At 41.3% G+C, this 19330-nt stretch overlaps 2 protein-coding genes across 3 annotated transcripts; one reads left to right on the forward strand and one right to left on the reverse strand.

Annotated features, from left to right (window-relative positions):
- Positions 1-5886: 5886 nt before the first annotated feature.
- On the reverse strand, positions 5887-10277 carry LOC118413484 (uncharacterized protein y4fB-like). Of its 2 annotated transcripts, none has more exons than XM_035816912.1 (5): positions 10029-10277; positions 9700-9802; positions 9263-9455; positions 8843-8900; positions 5887-8227 (listed from the first exon to the last, which is right to left on the reverse strand). In XM_035816912.1, the coding sequence occupies exons 2-5, from the start codon at positions 9781-9783 to the stop codon at positions 7210-7212; spliced, it is 1353 nt and encodes a 450-aa protein (XP_035672805.1). In that variant the 5' UTR covers positions 9784-9802; positions 10029-10277; the 3' UTR covers positions 5887-7209. The 2 variants fall into 2 exon arrangements, with proteins under 2 accessions (XP_035672805.1, XP_035672804.1); XM_035816911.1 differs by having other exon boundaries at positions 8843-8903; positions 10029-10276.
- Positions 10278-12582: 2305 nt separating this feature from the next.
- On the forward strand, positions 12583-18708 carry LOC118413481 (tumor necrosis factor receptor superfamily member 16-like). The gene is made up of 11 exons (XM_035816906.1): positions 12583-12891; positions 14859-14961; positions 15313-15579; positions 15790-15865; positions 16098-16255; positions 16517-16648; positions 16971-17113; positions 17318-17489; positions 17645-17785; positions 18055-18195; positions 18571-18708. Exons 1-11 carry the CDS (start codon positions 12829-12831, stop codon positions 18618-18620), a joined length of 1446 nt encoding a protein of 481 aa, XP_035672799.1. The 5' UTR covers positions 12583-12828; the 3' UTR covers positions 18621-18708.
- Positions 18709-19330: the final 622 nt, after the last annotated feature.

The raw sequence follows: 19330 nt of genomic DNA on the forward strand, positions 1-19330 counted from the left end.
CATGCCACCAGCAACACTGTATTTTGTGGTCTATTGCATATTTAGCTAGATAATTAAGGATTGATGACCCGCTCGAGGTGTATATGGTGTCATAACGCCTGGTCCTTTGCTATAACCACCGAATAAAACCACCGAGTGACCAAAAAGGACCAGGCGTTGTGACACCATGTACAGCGAGGAACAGGCGGGTCATTAACGTTATTAACATATAGCCTACCCAAACTTGCAAACTGCTGTATGACGCATAGATCCCTTGGTACTATACGTGTGAATGCCTTTGTCGAATTTCTGAAAATTCACATTTGTTCTATGGTACATACATTTGTGAGGAGATAACAGATTGCATTTTGAAACCAAAATTTCCACAGAAAATATTCAAAACATTGTAGTCTTTGGCTTTTTAGAACAACAAAACTCATTATCAATCTGAACAGAAGGAGCCATTCTCCCCTTGCAGTTACTTATTCCCTCTGCTCTGGCATATGTTTCGCTCCTTTTTTATTGGTCAATGCCTGCATATCCCTTACTTTCTTGTGTGCATCGCTCCTTCTGATTGGTCAGAATGAATCGACACCGGCACCGGTGTGAATCGACACCGGCACCGGATCTGCATCGACACTGGTGCCGGTGTCGATTTCATTTCTGACCAATCAGAAGGGGGATACACACCGGCCTGGCCGGAATCTTTGTGTTACTGCGTCATAACCAACGTGGAACGGGTCCTTCTGATTGGTCCGCGCCGCCTGGCTATATGATAATTTTTATTATAGAATCTGACAGGGTCGAATAAAGAAAAATTGCCGATCCTAAATCACCGCCTTTTAAGATTGCTGTTGATATAGCTTGATGTAGAGGTTGATCTCCGTGGGATTTTAAAAGTTAGCCTCCATAATATATGACATATATAGGTTGCTTATTTAGGGCAATCAGAACACAGTACCGATTAGAAAACAACACAAGACTTAAAAGTAAAGGTAAGCGAGGAATGAACTTGTGTGGTAGTATAATATATCAGCTTTTAGCTATAGGTCGAATAGATTATCATGTTTGCGCTGGTTACGGCTGGTATGTCTACAAATTCGCGTGACCTTTACAGCTTCCTGCCAGTGTGAGTCGGCTGCAGTTCTGCATGACCCCGCATGAACCTATTTAAAAGAGGCCGTCAAAATCTTTACAAAACACAACTAATTTTTACTTTCAAATGCACTCTGCTATGATTTTATCCACGTCGATGTCAGTCATATTGTGGTCCTTAACTATAGGAATCCCCATAGGCCGAAAACTATTCTCTCCTACCTAACATATCCCGGGGAAACAGGTCCGTGCCCCATAACATAATGCAATGCGGATTTTCACAGATATCTATGAATAGCGTTTATTAACTCCTTTGTAACTTTTTCATTATGTCTATAAACGACATATTGCCAAGTTGAACGTGGTCGATGAGTGAAAATGGATACAAACTGAATAAATGAAAATCAATATTAAGTTAAACACTTGAATCATGTGTCCAACAGGTACCTGGTCTGTCTCTGGTCCGTTTCTGCTCCTCACAGACTAAAGTTATCCGGGTCTCCAGCAACCTGGAGCTGCGAACGCGACAGAACGCAACTGACGATGACTGCACGTCAACGAAACCCCTGGTGCTCCTTTACACTTGGTTCGCAGCGAAAAGGAAGCACAAACAGAAGATTGAGAACATTCACCTTGATCGTGGCTTTGACGTCATGACCATCAGCTTGCAGCCGCTACAACTCATGTTTCCACAAACTGGGGCACAAGTCATCGCCGAAAAGGTTAACCGGTTGACAATCATATTGCTTTATAGTTTAATTGATACGCCAAATACTTGGAAGCACACTAGGATTTATGTATCATTTATCAAGATTTTTAAAAAAATGTGGTAACAGGTTCAGGAACCTATGTCATTTTGTAAAATTTGACTCTATCGAAACAAATGAACAGTTAGACTACTTAATGTATAACTTTATAATTTGTTATTGATAAACTGCTTTAACTGTTACAGGTTGTTGATTTTGTTCACCAGCCGCAAAACGCCCGAAGACCATTGTTAGTTCACGCCTTTTCTGCGGGAGGCTACATGTACAGGTAGGCTCTGATGACAATACAAACATGGTGTTTGGCACTTCTTGGTCGTGTATTGCTGTATTGTCTCCTTATGTGCACTTTTCATTATCCCTCGCGTGGGATGCAACCAGTGATGCTACAGTCACAACTGGAAAAAAGGGACACTGCTGGCTAGTTTATTTATTTTTATTTTTTCATATTCGGGCGTGACCACTACTTGTCCCCGAGGGACAGCCTGTGGCTACGGGGTCATGTTTTAACACGATTATTGGGCCCCAAGAAGTTTCTTTAAACACGCAATAAAAATTGGGGATCCGGCTACATATAATTGCAGTTACCTAATCATGAAAATACCGGGTATCCCTCCGTTATCCGTCAGTCCACCGGGAAACTTTTGTGGCCTTAGAGCGCTGCGTAGCACCGGTATAAATGTGACCGTAACATGACAAGAGATTCTCTGCAAACGTTCTTTATAATCAATCATTTCAAAATGTTAAGTTACCAGCAGAAATGACCAATGTTCAGAAGAAAAGGTTTTTGTACAGAATGTCCAGCACATGGAATGATTTGCAATAGATATTTGTTCCCATTGTATATATATGGCCTCAAGTAGTCTTTAGATTGTATATTGTATTTTAGCATTTTATGTACACTGTATAGTTTATATGTGTTCCTGTGCGTCAAGTTTTTGTCCTACTTTTATTTGTTGATAAGGACCACAGAAAGAGTAGCTACAATGTACCTGTATATTGTTAAGCTCATTGTGGATCTGAATAAAGTCAAAGCAGATCTAGATCTTAGGTGAGTTTGTAACAGTGTTTGCTATCATATTGCTCCGTTGCATGAAAAAAACTTAAAAGTTAACTTACAGTCATATACAATTCTTTATTTTTCATCTTTATAATACTTATCTCTTTGCGCTATTTCTCGCCACAGTGAAACGCTACTCAAATCATTGGAAACATCCGAGGGCAGTATGATGAAGGACCGCATCATGGGACAAATTTTTGACAGGTGAGTTGCATATATAGACATGTGGCCTAGAGAAGTTCGTAGTTACTACAGCTTGTATGTATCTGTAGAAATAACATTTCAAAGGCAAGCTTTTGATACTACATATCTAGGAATGACTCGCCATTCGAAACGAAAGCGTTGGGTTATGAATTGGTCAAAAATGCATGTGGAACGTAGTTAGTTTTTTTCTAAATAATCCACTTTGGATTAATAATATTACTTTTATTGTTGGTCTGTCGTTTGTGATTATGTTTCTTTCCTAGCCTTGTAGACTTCTACGGAATTCCCGATAGTGTGTCTACTGCTATGTTCAAGAATCCGTTACTCCGAACCATCATGCGAACGATGATCAAGACCTACATGACAACCCTCTACAAACCGGTAAAAACTTATATCATGCATTTGACTAAAAAATGGAATTTTAGCACAAATAGACGAGCGTGATTACCAACTATGTGATGTAGGCCCGTTCTCGACATCCAAAACAAGGCAGAAAGCCAATTATCATGCAAGTTGATTCAGTGTTACGCATAGTATCTCATTTATAGCAAATAAAGACGATATTACCCGTCTAGATAGCTTCTAATTCATTATCAATATCATAAATGTTACCAAGTATGATGAAGAAACTGTTAGAATTGAATGAGAAGTAGTAATCGAAAGGTGTTGCTATCGCGTAGTAAAACCCGACGCCCCATGGCAGGATAGAAGCCCTGCTGTACCATTTGCATATATATTAGGAGAGTCTTGATGAACAAGGTATTCGACCCTTCCTCTCTTTACCGTCACCCCAGCATGGTCCGTACTTTGCTTATTTATGTAAACATTACAAGACACAAAAGCAGAACCGAGCGGTATGCAGGTCGCAAATGTTTACTGTTTTGTCCCATGACCATGACCATGACCATGACAATTGCCGTACCAGTAACAGCCTGTGCACAAATATTCATGCCATGAATCTTTGTTTATTTCTGCTTTCAGTTGACTGCGACATGGCAGGCTTTTGGGTCAAAATATTTAGTTTAATGGAAAGTTTGTTTTGATCTCGTCAGGTGACAAGCAACTACATCCGAGCATCCGAGATGCTCCACAGCCGCCCCGTTCGGTCGCCTGCGCTTTTCCTCTACTCGAAGTTGGACCCGGCCTGTAAGTGTTATGGTTGTTCAATATAGTAGAAGGCCGTGTGCACCATCTTACTTGCTTTTCCAACCATTCAGATACCGCTTTTTCTTAATTCAAATAAATCTCGCATCAAATACTTGGTCTTGAAATAGTAAAGACAAAAAAAGCGGTTCAGTGTACATTGTGATGTATCTGGTGTGCTTTCATGTAGCTTTCAAAACGCATTGAAGAGGTTCATCGGTATCATATCAATACTGTTAGTAGAAAACTAGTATTTTTTTTCAAATCAGTGACACTTTTTGTAAAGCATAAACAGGTACTTCCAAAATTTGGCAGTAAATATTGTTCACGGAGAGACGTAATCTCGCGATAGCACTCAAGTCTAGGAGCTAGTCTCGTGCTCTAACTAGACCAGGTCACTCTATGAGCAAGATGTGCATCGAAAATTTGTAGGTACGCGTGTTTCTGAATCAAATGTACATATTCATGAGTATGAATACTGTATGATAAAGTAGAATCGATGTATACATAAACCTTTGGGTTTGTTTTTGTTTCTTAAAATGCTCTGCATTTGTCTTCCTCAATTACAGTCGCCTCGAATGAACGACTAGCAAAAGCGTTTGTCAAAAAAGAGGGTACCTCGGTGAGTTAACGTTACAAATTCTCAAATAGCTGTCGAACTACAAGTCTGAATGAAACAGATGATTTTATGGCAGACAAATAATGTCCCTGGCGCAACACATGTTTAGTTGTAGATATGGTATGAATAGGATACCTTTCAGCAATGCATATGATACTTAGCACCGTAAACCAATTAGCGAAGAAATTATCCTAAAAACAAAACAACCTTTGGCTGTGACTGTGAATATCGTGTTAAGGTACCTTCCTAAAATCATTGCTACAAACATTGTACCCTTCTGAAAGGAACTACCCTGTCTTCACCCAGGTGTACTACAAATGTTGGGACGACTCCCCCCACGTGCAGCACATGTACAAGCACCCAATCGAGTACGTGGAGATCATGGACAGCTTCCTGAGCCACCTGCCGCCCTTCGCCGGGAAGGAGGACCGGGCCGTGCGCGACAACGGCAAGCTCACCGCCTTCACTGCACAGCTATAGCATGAATAGGGCATCCTCCTACGCAGGGACATCCAACAGCGAAACCGCTTGTCTGGATGTACCCTGCCTTCTCAACCGTCACTTTAAGTTCCTGACCGCCCTGCTTATAAATATTGATGACCTTACTCTTATATATGCGAGACCCCTTTTGAAAACGGAGAGGCCTCTGATTGGCTGACAGATGATTTGGGGTGGTGGCGTCCACAGGAACTAAAAGTGACGGTTGAATGAGCAGGGTACATCCAGACAGGCGGTTTCGCTGTTGGATGTCCCTGCGTAGGAGGCGAGGATGGAATAGGGCAGTGATTCACTGATCTCCACCAAGCTTCTCGAAGTGCTAGTGAAATCAAATGTCCCATATCATTCACTTAATAGAATAATAGAGATTGTACATCTGCTCTCGTGGGCAGTATTTCCATATCGACTTAAAGAAATTTTGCAATCAATGTGGAGGGGGCCATAGAACATAGTATCTCCTGAATCCCTACTAGCAGCGACGTTGGATGCGCCGATGGTGTAACATGCAAATATTCTACAAGAAGACCTTTACGGCATGCACGGGCACACTGCAATGTTTCGATGAGATTTTATGATGAACCTGAATCTGTGCTCAAGGTCACTAAATATGGTCACGATGAATTAGATTTGCAATGTCGTAACAGTACAGATAATGCACGATACTGTTTGAACGAGTAAAGTTCAAAATAATTAATCTCACACTTAACTGGCATGTGGCCGCTAAAACAAGATACCCCGTGATCTACAACGGATTGTGCCATGTATCCATGTGGTTTTACTGGCTAAGGCACCACACGATCTCCACGTCTGGTATTTACCTTGCTATAATCACGTGCAATTGAATACGATGCACATTTATGAAGAAACAAAGAGAAACAATGGCAGTATCTAAACTGTGAATGGTTATTCATTCCATCATTTATACCGTCTTAGCAGACGGAGACCTCCTGTCTGTCATGAGCGACAGAGTCGTCTGGAGGAACTTTATAGTGTCATCTGATGGATGACTGAACTGAACTTGCAGCTTGCCATGCTTCTCAAAGGACAGAAAACCTCATGTTACAAACTTCAGCAGGACCACGTTGACATTAAAGCCATACAAGTCGAACATCTACTTTGTACACAGAAAACTTACAGCTAACAATTACGGATAGCTATGTACTTGTACAGACATCATACTTCTTTCTGCAAATGGATGAAACATCCAGTATACATTTATTCATAAGTAGTTAATCATCATTGTTTAGAAGATGTTTAGAAGTCTTTAGCAATCAGACTTTATTCTATACGGTTATTGATGAAACATTAATCTACAAGTAGTTCAATAATCTATAAGTAGTTCATTATCGTTGTTATCAAAGATGTATAGAAGCCTTTAGTAATTAGGTTTTATTCCACACGATAAACCCTGATAGTGTTGCCGCACTTTTGGTCTCAATTCGACGTAAAATTCATATTGTAGATTTATTCAATAGTGTCAAGTTTAAAAGCAATGAAAGTATGCAATATCTGCCAAATAATTTAATATAAGTAACCTATTGAATACAAGTTTTGGCAACGTATCTTCAAAGGAAGAGGGATTTTTATGATTTTCCATACTGACATATTAAACAAAATATGATACTTTATAATTCTCCTGCTTGTGAGCATGAATCAGTTCCCTGATTTTGATACGCATTTTGCCCTGGTGGAGGGAGCAGCTCGTCTGCCGTACTGTTGGCGGGTAGGAGAAATTCTGTGCTTGTATCAGAACTAGAAGTATTATCCCCAATCATAAAAACAACCGGACAACTGTGACCTGATGATGGTATCACGGAAACGAGAAGGTTACAGTGGTTCCTTGTACATCAATGGAAGGAAAAACCTGGTTCCATGTCTGGAAAGATTTCTGAGAATTTGTCCCCAGGAAGGACTAGCTTGGCATGTGCCTTGACGCTGGAGAGCAGAACGCCCTGCTCGATGGCACTCTGCGCACCCTGGTACGGATAGAAGCCCCGCGAGTGCATCAGCACAAGGCAACCATCCTTATCAAACCCGGGGGATCCCGATGAACCATGGAAAAAGGTCGAGACGTGATACGACATCATTTCAGTCTGCAAGAAGGGGTTGCCAAAATTGACACAAATTGTGCGGTTGCTGTTCACGCCCTCAACAGCGCAGAATTCCACCTTCTTCTCTTGACCATGAGGGTGACCAATCAGAATGATCACACTACCTGTCGCGAGATCTTCCGAGACAAATTCTCCCAGAGGACGGAGATGCTTTAGATCCTCTTCACCATATTTCGTGATGTCTATCTCAAGTATGGCGTAATCTAAGACCTTATCTGATGATATTGGCTTTCTGGGGACTAGGGTGAAAGACATGCTTGTCTGGGTTTCCGAGGGGAAGAAAGTAACTCTGTAGTTCTGCGGCTTTTTGTTTGCCGAAATATTTCTTTTCGTTGCAGCATCCATCAGGTCGAAAACATGATTGTTGGTGAGCACGTACTTTCTTCCGATCAGAAACCCAGTGGCGTTTCCACCCGGCCATTCTATCTTACAAACAGACCTCCCCCTCTCCATGATGACGTCAAGGTTCGCATACTTAAAGCTATAATAATCTGTCCTACTGGCAAAGTTCTCAAAGCGGTCTACTCTCAACTGCCTCTCGTAGTCTCGCACCCTGCCTAACCTCGCCGTCTCCTCGGCCTCGTCGTCTGCTTCCAGGAACTGGATGCCGAGGAGCCTGGTGGCGAGCTGCTGAACCTCCCGTAGCTCGATGATGTCGGGTTCGGTCCCAGCGGCTGGGCCGGCCCCGATAGCCTGCTGAGGTGGGCAGCCTTGAAGGGCTGGCGTCACCCTTGCGGTTTGTGGAAGGGCCATCCTGAAAGCAGTATTGAAACAACATTATAAGCATTAGCATGGTATGTTTATACTATAAGCATTTGTATGGGATGTCCATCTATTTAGGGTGCGGTCACATAGGTCGTGCGGTCGTCGGACGATATTGATGCCATATGATTTACTAGCAGGCTGTAACAGAACTAACTGCCGACATGGATCTAAGACAGTCTTTTGTGAAGCAGAGAGAGAGAGAGAGAGAGAGAGAGGGGGAGAGGGAGTGAGAGAGAGAGAGAGAGAGATGGAGAGAGAGAGAGAGAGTATAGCAAACGCGTCTGATTATGCCATTCCTAATGTAATATCATCAACTAACAAAGAAATATTACACATTGTCTATACATTGCAGTAGTTTCCAAGTAGCCGTGTCAGCTGGATGAAAAAAGAGAAGAATTTGACCAAGTAGGGACAAATAAATTGCCATGAGTCTTGTGCAGTCTATCCAGCAGTTCAGTTCACTTCAGCAGTTCAGTTCAACTTCCTGACTTGACCAAAGTTCCCATTTACTATTCGGTAAGGCGGGCATCTGGTCTAATATTTTAGTAAATCTAAACTAGATAGGTCGGTAATTCTAAAAGTACACAAATGAGCTTGAGTATACCTTTGCCTAGTTGGTTCTGTGGTGGAAATTTCTTGTATTGATATGCTGGTCGTGACGTCTGCTGTTAGAAAAGCGACAATGATTACTAGGTATACTAGGGTTCAGTCACTGTTGAGCTTTTCATTTAGATACTATATAAATACTGATACTATGAATACTTATACTATACCTAACTTACAATTACTCACTCAACTCTTATCATGGTAGGTAATTGTAAAAAGTAAAAGGCAGTTAAAGGTTAGCTTTGAATATAACATGCATTAAACATTTGCCCAGCACCTTCTTGTGCGAATGAGGCAAACAATGGCTCGCATGGACCTTACGAGATCATAATGTTTTGCTTTCCAAAGACAAGGAATAAGTCGAGATACAATTGTATAATCTTTATAATTGATAGTCCGTGTAAATAAAACACTTCACCTCTGATGGGGGCTGCCATGATTGTCCTGAGAAGGTCGGGGTTGTTCTTTTTTAAGGACTCCGCGAAGACGTCGAATTCCCTGCGCCCTTTGCTTGCCAGGATCTCCACGAGTGTCTTTGCCTTCTGACTAGGAATGGGTGAGATGTGGCACACCAACTGGTACTCTTCAGCTGTGATGGCACCTTGGCTGATCTGTTGAAAGATGGGAAGTGACATGGAAGTCCGATGGACTTTCCGAAAGTGGTCTCAAACTCACTTGCATCGTTTTATTTTGCTTTGTACAACGCGATTATTCTTATTCAACCAGTGGAAAACATTAAATAATGCATAGGTACTGCGTTGATTATTTCATGTCTGCTATAACAATATCTATATTTATGAAAGAATTCTATATGATCCTATATTACTATGTTGACTTCAAGCACCATTTACTAACCAGATGGTCCAGTATCGGGCCGATGACAGGTAGTCTCCGGGATATCTCACCCATGTTGGTCCACAGGATCTTCTGATGCTCCATGTTGTAGTTGGACCCCGTACTACATTAGAAAAGTAACATTATTAATGGGAAGTAACACCTTCCATTATCTATGTTAAACTGAGTCAACTGCTAATCAACAGATTTTTTTAAAGTGTAAAATCAATCTGTTAATATATGTACAGGCGTACTGTGTCAAACGGAAATGCCGTATCGCAGCAAAATTAACAACGAATATCTTGCAAAAATCGGCAAATCCCCATTCCGGAAGTAAAAAAAAAACTCACCTGAAACGATGACTTTTGTCCGCTTTACGGCGTGCGTAAACGTTTTACAACGAATTCTGTAAAGTGTATGGATCTAGAGGAGTAAGAGGGTACTGGTAATAGACTGGTCAGTTTAAGTTGTCACCTTTGACGAGGTCTTAAACCAATCAAAGGCATCGAGACGTGTTCAAATGGCTTTCGCTTTCTCTGTGAACTTTGAACTCACACCTTGGACTGAACCATGCCTTGACCCACAGCGGGGTCTCCGACCTTTTTTCATATCATTAATCTCAGTGATTCAACTAGCAAGCAGAAAATAGTATTGCGATGATTGCTAAAACATGTCAATTTGACCTGGGCTATCTTTTTCAATGGTATCTAATGCCAATAATTTCCTCATTGACGTGCCGACGTAGTGTGGGGGGGTCGGGGTGTCAGGGTGCCCGATGTCTTACCGAGTTTATTGACATTTAGGCTGAAGCTTATCTAATCCCTGTAAGAGTAAACCACTAAACCACTGAAACTCGTCTAGCTGATGTTGGAAGACTGAATGCAACGCAACTGGATATCTTAGAATAGACCAAACCAAGCAGTCAATCGTTCAATTTTCTTCACTGCCCTTTTCTGTTTCTAATTGAGGCTCCTCGGGGATACGTGGACAGTTTGACACCTAACAGAACAGCCGTGGCAGCTAGGGAAACTATCTAGTTTCTGAAACATCTACCTGGAGATTAATTGGGGGAAAATCAGTCATTTGCTGCGGACAGAGTAATTGTGCTGCATGCACAACTTGAATCGCAGCTATCGGCAGTGCCATATACGTATGGGGGAATCCCCAGAGAGAGCGTGATCATAGCGTGCCCCCAAGGTGTGATGTCACGTGATGCGTATCCAAACCTGTCCAAGTCAAGGTCATTAGGTATATATTGAGGTGTGGCACTTTTTTGCACACACATTCCTTTATCTACGGCATTTGCAATGACACAAATAACAACCGCCGGCGGCGACCGCCAAGTGACGTTCCATCATCATGGGGTTGACTCACTTTGGGACGTTGCAAGGGAGTAGCCCTGCGATCTTCTTGTCTAGTGACTCTTGAATCTAATTAGTCACCAACTACTGACGTGCGGTTCTACATGTACACTCATTAAGGCCACATCAAGTAAATTTTATGGATGACATCCTCTGCAGACTGCGAAAATAGTGCGATAGGGCGAAAAAAAACTAGATGGGTGAAAAAAAACAAGATGGCTACATTTTCAAAAATAGGCACCTTTAAGTTGTGATGAATGTTGTAACAAGAATTAAAGGGACAAACATGGTATCAGAGCCAACAAGGCATTCATTCCTGTATTCAAGACATGTACTGGTGTGGTAAAAGTGACACAAGTGTGGTAGACTGGCATCACCAACAAAGTTGGTAACCACACTCATGGGTTCCATATTGGTGTTACATTTACAACTATCCAATAAGTTTCATTCATACAACTACAGCCCTGGGTACCTTCAAGTGTCACTTCTACAAGTACAATTATTAGGCTACAATACAACATATTTGCTCATTTTGGTACTTTATCGTCATGTTGACCATCCCTGCAGAAGGAAAAAAATTCTTGTTTTTTTTTAAGTTAGGCGAAAATTAATGCGCGCGCTGATGTCATCCATAAAATTTACTTGCTGTGGCCTAATGTTTTATTCAATCATCACAAAAAGCTAGACTTTCACCGCGGCTGTCATCACCGCCTGTCTCCTTGTGAGCATCCACCACGCTGCGGTTTGTCTAATCTATGTTCTTTGAGTTTGATATTGGGATAGTGATACAAGGAACATTATTTCTGTATGACTATTTGAATACTCTAGTACAAGTGATGCATGTGATATCGATCAAGACGCAGTGTCTGTCCTGATAAATACCAAATCTTTGCTCTTTTATAATCGAGTAAGGCAGTAAAGTAAATGTTATCTTGGATAAAGTCGTGTTAATTCAAGCAAACTCTTCTTGTTATTGTCACCGATTCACTTGAATCTATAATGTAAGTTTGAGTGTACGTTAGCGTTGAACGGAAGTCATACTGATGACGCATCAAGGGGCCGGGCGTGACAAGGCAGAATAACACTTTGGCACCTTGCCAACGTGGCGTTTGCTCGACCGACCGGTCGTTGTGAAATAGTTTGATGATGTTTGATCAACAAATTGGAGCACTTTTATTAGAGAGACGGGCATTGATGATAATTCAAACACCCTATGGATACGAGACAGATGTAACGTAATATTGTTAGTCGATCGGGCCTTGTCTTTGAATATCTGACACCATGATAGAACACATAGGCATGGCATCCAGGCAGATATTACAACATGACCACGTGGTTATTTTTCTTAAGCAATCAAAGAACACTTTACAGGGGTTTTATTTATTAGCAGTATCCCATACGGAGAATAATTTCATTGTAGAAGGAAACTGTTGTGCCATTTCATATGGCAGAATGAGCGACTTAAGTAGCCTTCAAAACAAAGCCCTTGTTCACCGCGAGGGTGCGCCAGATTTCATGACGTCACACGTACGTTCTTCCAGAAGGTTCCGCACTACTCCGAGTGAACACACGCCTTACGACTTTGTCCCAGTTCAGTGTTCTTTTATAGTCAGGTTGGAGAGGCGTTGTTCATGAAAAGTTGATGTAGTGTGTTCTGAAATCGACTAACCTGTTGCTGCGCTCACTTCTCACCGTGTAAAGCAGTGCCAACGATCGAATGCGTCGCTGAGATTACGTCGGAACAAGACGCCCGAGTCCGAACGAAGAATTCGCAGTCGCGTGTATAGGAATGCACACACTTGTTGAACGTATGGAAGGGATACCAACTATGGACGTGAGGACTCTGGCTTTGGTAAGTGCGACATTTTTCGAAACATGACTTCGCTATGAATGGCTTGGATCGGTAATCTTTGATAAGGTTTGACAAGAATACAGGTCACCGAGGTAGCGAAGCCCGGCGGCCATTTTGCTATGATTTTTAAGGGCAATGGGTACAGGTGACCCCTGTTATGTTTGAGTGTTTTGTTCGACAGATATTACAAACTCAAACATTTCATCTGAACTTCTTGTCACGAAGCTTTTTACACTCAAGCACAGCAAACATATTAGTGGCAAAATGGTGAGATATCTCGCAATTTGAAGTCTTTAATGAGTCTAACTTTGAAACTTAAATAAAAAAAAATTACACGATCAATTAATATCAGTTTGTCGCTGAATATGTCCTTAACTGGAGACACTAATGTTCAAGGTAAGGTATCCCCAACAATACCTCACTACTAATGAATGTTTTTGGACGTTTTGTCTGTGATTTTTCCATGAAATCCAAATGTTTATTGGTAAAACATGAGTACAAAAGTAGAAGGGTGGGGGTGTTCACCCAGTACCAACCGGTGCCAGCTAGTTTTAGGGAGGGGAATCCCCTTACGCATGTTATTCTCCAACAAAAATGGCGTCCATTTATATTTGTTGCTCGACGTTTTACCCCCTTTTCTTGCTTCTTTAAGCCAAAGACATTGATCTTAAAACATTTAATTTGATTTATATTAGCAAACTGTTAATATACTACCTAAAATTAAGGACTTTCGAGTCCGTTCAATAACGAAGTCGCTATCATACATTACAAGGAGTAACATTTCCTAGATTTTTTTAACTGGTGTCGTTCGAGGCTTTTGTTCCTTTTAGACCTTCACCTTGAATATTCTTACGCAACTTGTGAGGACTGACATGTCCTATTAGAATCAGGATAAAGTAGTGAGGACCGGTGAGGTGAGGTGAGGTGAGGTGAGAAGTAGTAAAGATTCAGGATAACGACATGTTCATAGTTACTTGTGAGTGACAGTGATGTTTGTAAACTTAAAAGCTCTTACTGGGCTAATGCTGGTGGCTTGTCAACACTTTAGACATTTATGCTTTGTCGAAAAACCTTTTCAGATATCAGAAGTGACCACCAAGGTTTGGAAGTGTATTAAGGACACATAGTGTAAATGTAGTCAACATGTACCCTTCTCAACATAAGGTCCAACTGACAGACGTGACCTATATTTTTTTTTGGGGGGGGGGGGGGGTATTTTGCCATTGTCATAATTCTATTAAAGACTCCTGTGTATAGTGAGCACCTGTCCATGTGGTACTCTCCAAGCAGAGGTCGAATCGCGCAGATATACTAGTAGTCGAAAAAATTACACTCGCGCTCTTCCTACGAGGATATCTGCGCGATTCGACCTCTGCTTGGAGAGTATCCATGTGGACCAAGTTGTACTGGTCTCTGGTGTGGCTTTTTTTAAACTAAAAAGTCCAGTTTTGTATCTAGTACTATTTGGCTGACCGATGTTTTGATATAATCGTTGCGACGGTGCTACCCTCCGATTTGAGAAGGAAGCGGGGGGCCAATAAAATCACTGTATGGTAACAGGTGTATAAAACTATGCTAACCATAGTCACAAACAGTTAGCGACCACTTAGCATGCTCCTATACATATCATACAAGTAAAGGAAGGTGTCATATGATATGACCGGGTTTGTTTACTTACCACTGTGTGCCCGGTCATACAGAAATGAGTCATCATGCCTCGAAGCGCGGGAAATCGTATTTTTGAAATTTGTGCTGTTAACTATGTGCAGTCGACCATGAAATTGTTCATACACTCGGCTGTGTATAGAGTTGATGTGAAAATGGCAATAAGAATCCCCGAACGACACCCATGGATCGGACGAGCTTTTGGTGGCATTGACAGGAAGTAAATTAAGCTTTGTAGTTGTGACTAGTAACACACCGTGTCTTGAATAAATATTTTTTCCTCATCGAACTCATTTTTACAGGCGTTGTTGCTGTTGACTTCTGCTCAAGGACAGGCCTCATGCCCGCAGGGAACGTATTCGGCATGGGGGGAGAATCGGTGTTGTACAAGTAAATGTGGACCAGGTAAGACACACAACATTGACGTTTATAATTGGAAAGACAAAACCTTAAAGTTTATACAAAGAGGGCTATTAATGAGTGTTATCAGTCTTAATGTACTTAGAACGTTCTTATTGATTACTGCCCATGTCAAATTGTACTTTCACGGTTTGTCCCTGTCAGCAAGGCTAGACCTTTGTAATAGTAATAGGTTAGTTGGGGAGCCCTGGCTGAACAAAACAGCAATAAATTTTTTTTTAAATTATCGTCTTTCTAATTTTGCCATTAATTTACGCTCCAGATGAAAGCTGTATCGTCAATACGTCAGAGTACAAACCTTTATTACATTACTGGCTCATTCTTTTGACTGTACAGGAACATATATCGTGCAATCCTGTTCCTATGGCAATCCTGAAGATACGGTATGTGAAGACTGTGGGGTAGACTACTACAACCCGTACCCTGACCAGTTCCACTGCCGAAGAAAGGACCTGTGCACCAAAGAGAACGAGGAGATCAAGATCCCAGGCAATTCCACCGCAGACAACGAGTGCCAATGCAAGATCGGGTTCCACAATAATGTGGCTGAACTGTGTCTGAATGGACCCGTGTGTCCACCCGGAAGTGGGGCAACGCGAACCGGTGAGAAAACAACAACTATCAGATATACATGTATACGTCCATTTACACAAAGTCGAGTAAGTGGTATACTGTAAAACATCACTCAATCGTAATAATTAACGAATTGTTTAACTCATCATCACTCATGAACTCCGAATTTACTAAGGCACGTATACTGTCTATATATACTGCTCTGTAACGTTTCATCTCATTTGGTAATTTTCATGGCAGGGGAATGCGAGACCTGTCCACATGGAACATTCAGTAACCTGACATCGCACGTCCAACCATGTATCCTGTGGCAAAGGTATGTAGGCCATACTGACCTAATGATTAGTTCTTTGCTGTTCACCCTTCTGTTAGCCCCTCACCCTGAAAAATTAGTATTATAAGGGGAAAAAATAACCGGTTAACATACTATTGCACTTTGAAGGGACAGCTAAAACATGACATTGCTGCTCCCGTATGAATTACTGGATTTCGATACAACTTTTTGTAATGATGGACGCCCGTTTATGACGCACGTTCACCTTTCCTAGTTGTGGCATGTTTGGCTTCTTACAACTTCGACCGGGGACCAGCACGTCTGATGCAGTGTGCATATCTCACCCCATTGACCCTCTTCTGCCCACGGAACGGCCTGAGATCATCCCGGTTACTACTGCAGATGATGCTAACAACACGGACAACATTAACGGTAACCGTACATCCTGTAACATACATCCGTCTACCTGAGCTGATTAAGCCAAAAGCTGGATAAAAGCCTTGACAATTTGCCTCGCGTCTTTAAGTTTTGTACTATACTTTTATGATTATGCAACTGATTATATAAACTATAATGTATATAAACAGGAAATGTGCTTTATCATATTTGTCTGCGTCATTGCTGTATACCATGACCGCCATTTAATAAATACTTTTTTTTTGGTAGACGTTAACCCCTACTCTATTTTCTTAGGTGGACGGCCTACTACATGGTCTAAGTCCACAATCATCGGCATGAGCGTGGGCGTTCCTGTTACGGTCATCCTACTGGTACTGGTACTCATCCTGGTCCTGCGCTGCCGAAGAGAGAACCGGCGTCATATAGGTACGACTGATGCTGTTATCAATGTGCCTTTTCTACTGCCTTTGCTACCTATATATTGCCACAGATATATAAAGAGAAATTTATGGTCCACAGTACAATATATGGCAACAATGACAAAATAATCAATACAATAGTCCATCCGTCTAGTATTCTAAAGTCTAAGAATGCAGAAATATGGACGTGAATGGCGTATTAGAATACTGTAGGTTAACATTAATGTCTGTTACAATACATTTTGCCTTTTTAAAAGGAATTGAAGGCTCCATTATTAAGAATATATAAATTATCACACAAATAACATATTTCCACAAACTATTTACAGATTTGGAGAATGGGCAGCACCCTGACAACAAGCCACCGCCGGGCCAACAGGAGACAGGGGCTGGAAACACGAACGACACGATCGATGGAGTGGGCACGGAGATGGAACCTTTAACAGGCGAATACAGGCACCCGATAAGAGAGGTTCGTATAAATCATGCCTTCATAAAATGCAAACATTATACTACACATGATCAAGTTACAGTTCTTTAATAGCAGCAATGATTGATGACCTACTGATATGACTAGAAAGGCTTGAGGATGGAAATTTGTTTCCGCCTCAACTGAAATAGACTATGACAGTGTTGACTCGGGCATTAATTGTTTAAGTATATCTTCTCATTACAGGAGAGAAAACAAGCGGCATGTCCGCCAGACGACGGTATTGAGAGCGGCGATGACACCAGCATGAGTGACAGCCTCTCTACCTTATCCCGAGAGGGCGGAGCCGAGCCGGACAGTGACGTGGAGGAAACAAACCCCAAGATGGGTACAATGCAGTACTCCCACCTGATTGCAGGTGTGCAACATTCATTCAAATACTGTTTGTCTTGGATAGTTGTATGTCTGTCGAGTTAAATGTACCAAATCATTAGATACCAATCAGTCCTGAATCATGGTCTATCCTAAAAAGATTCGATAGTGATGTCAGTAACAACGTTTTATCTATTGCAGTGAACGAGGCGACAATTGACTACATAGTGGATCATCTCGGAAACATGTACCTGCAGCTGGCCCGGTGTCTTCCTCTCCGCCAAGGTTGCAGCTTCACACCAACAGACCTTGACAGCCTGAGGCAGACATCCACCTTCCATTGTGAGAAGATTTCCATTTTTTAGTGTAGTATTATATAGATTTGGGGATTCAGCATTTAAGCAATCTATTGATAATTTCAGCAGCACTTGTCATAAACAAGCAACCAAATCCCAAACAGCATAGCCGGGCTAAGCAATGAACACATGAAAGCAATTCTAACAAGGTTTTTACTTAACGCTGCGTCAATAATCATTTAAATAGAAAAAAACTTAAAAGTTAACACAACATTAAGTGGTTTTTACATGATATTCAAATTCTTATCTCTACAGATCTCAGAGAAGCAATAAGAGAGACAGTGGAGAAATGGAAGAGCAAGCAGGGCGAGGAGGCAAGCTTGGAGGGACTACTGGTCGGACTGACCGCCTGTGGCAGACATGACATGGTCGAAGACTTATGTAGACTGAACAACGGTGAGCATATAGCTTTTCGATCGTGCGAGGGAATAAATGACACATGCGCAGTCATATGCCAACCATCACTACGTCTTGTACTAGTCACTTTACTGCTCAAACCAACTTTGCATTTGTACAAAGAATTAAATTGCCCTCTTCTTTTAAGTAACTTAAATATGATTTTGCAATAGTAAATAGATGAGTACATCTGATCATGGTTAAAATGTTAGTAAACCGCTTCTATATGACTGTATGTCACGTAAAGCGTAGAACAATACTTTGTTCCGTAAGTCTGAATTTGTGTTGCTCTCTATATTTAACAATGGCGCATACCTTGAATAGTTTACAATGTTTAAAAAGGTTAATGAGCAAATTTTTTAATGCTTCCCTCAGCTCGGAGACTCAGCAGGGGAGAGGAAAACAACCACGACAGTCTCCAGTGATATGAAGAGGCCCATGCTGTGCAAATAACTGCCGTTTTACCTGTTATCGTTCAACGGCGCGTCTTAAGTAAAACGGCATTTATGACCTCCGTCATGAAGTAATGTTGCCGTCTGCTCATTAATGTTACCACAGGGTTAAGTTATCAAACGGTTCTCAATAGTTCCGTATGTTAAGTCAGCTATCTATGTAAGACTTGGTGCCTGTCAGGAAGCTAACCTGTGTGCAATGTTATGGGTTACTCTGATACTTGCCTTGTTTATTTATTAGCTTCTAATGTCTGTCACAACACTCAGGCGTAAAAAAAGAAAAGTGCTGTTAAATGCTGCTCATTATCAACAGTGAGAAAACATGTTCTACTTGTTAAAGAGTGCTGCTCACATGCTTTGTCTAACTTATTTACGTGTTATTGTTCATCTTACTAAATTGTATATATATCAAGTTGAGTATGTATAAAATCGGATAAATCCTGAATTGTAAAATGCATATGATGATGCCATGTACATTATTTATTTCCAATGCTTGTATATTTTTTGCTGCTATGAAAAGGTAAAAGAGATTTCAACTACAAGAAAGTCCGAAAAGTTTCATTCCTTTCGTGCTCAGTGTTCATTTAATACTGTACTGTCCCATATCTCTTTAGTTGATATAATTTTGGGTAAAAATAATGTGGGCCAATAAAAATAACGTGTCTGAGCATATCACAACCAAT

This window comes from Branchiostoma floridae, chromosome 4, assembly GCF_000003815.2.
Source record: "Branchiostoma floridae strain S238N-H82 chromosome 4, Bfl_VNyyK, whole genome shotgun sequence".
Lineage (NCBI taxonomy): Eukaryota > Metazoa > Chordata > Leptocardii > Amphioxiformes > Branchiostomatidae > Branchiostoma > Branchiostoma floridae.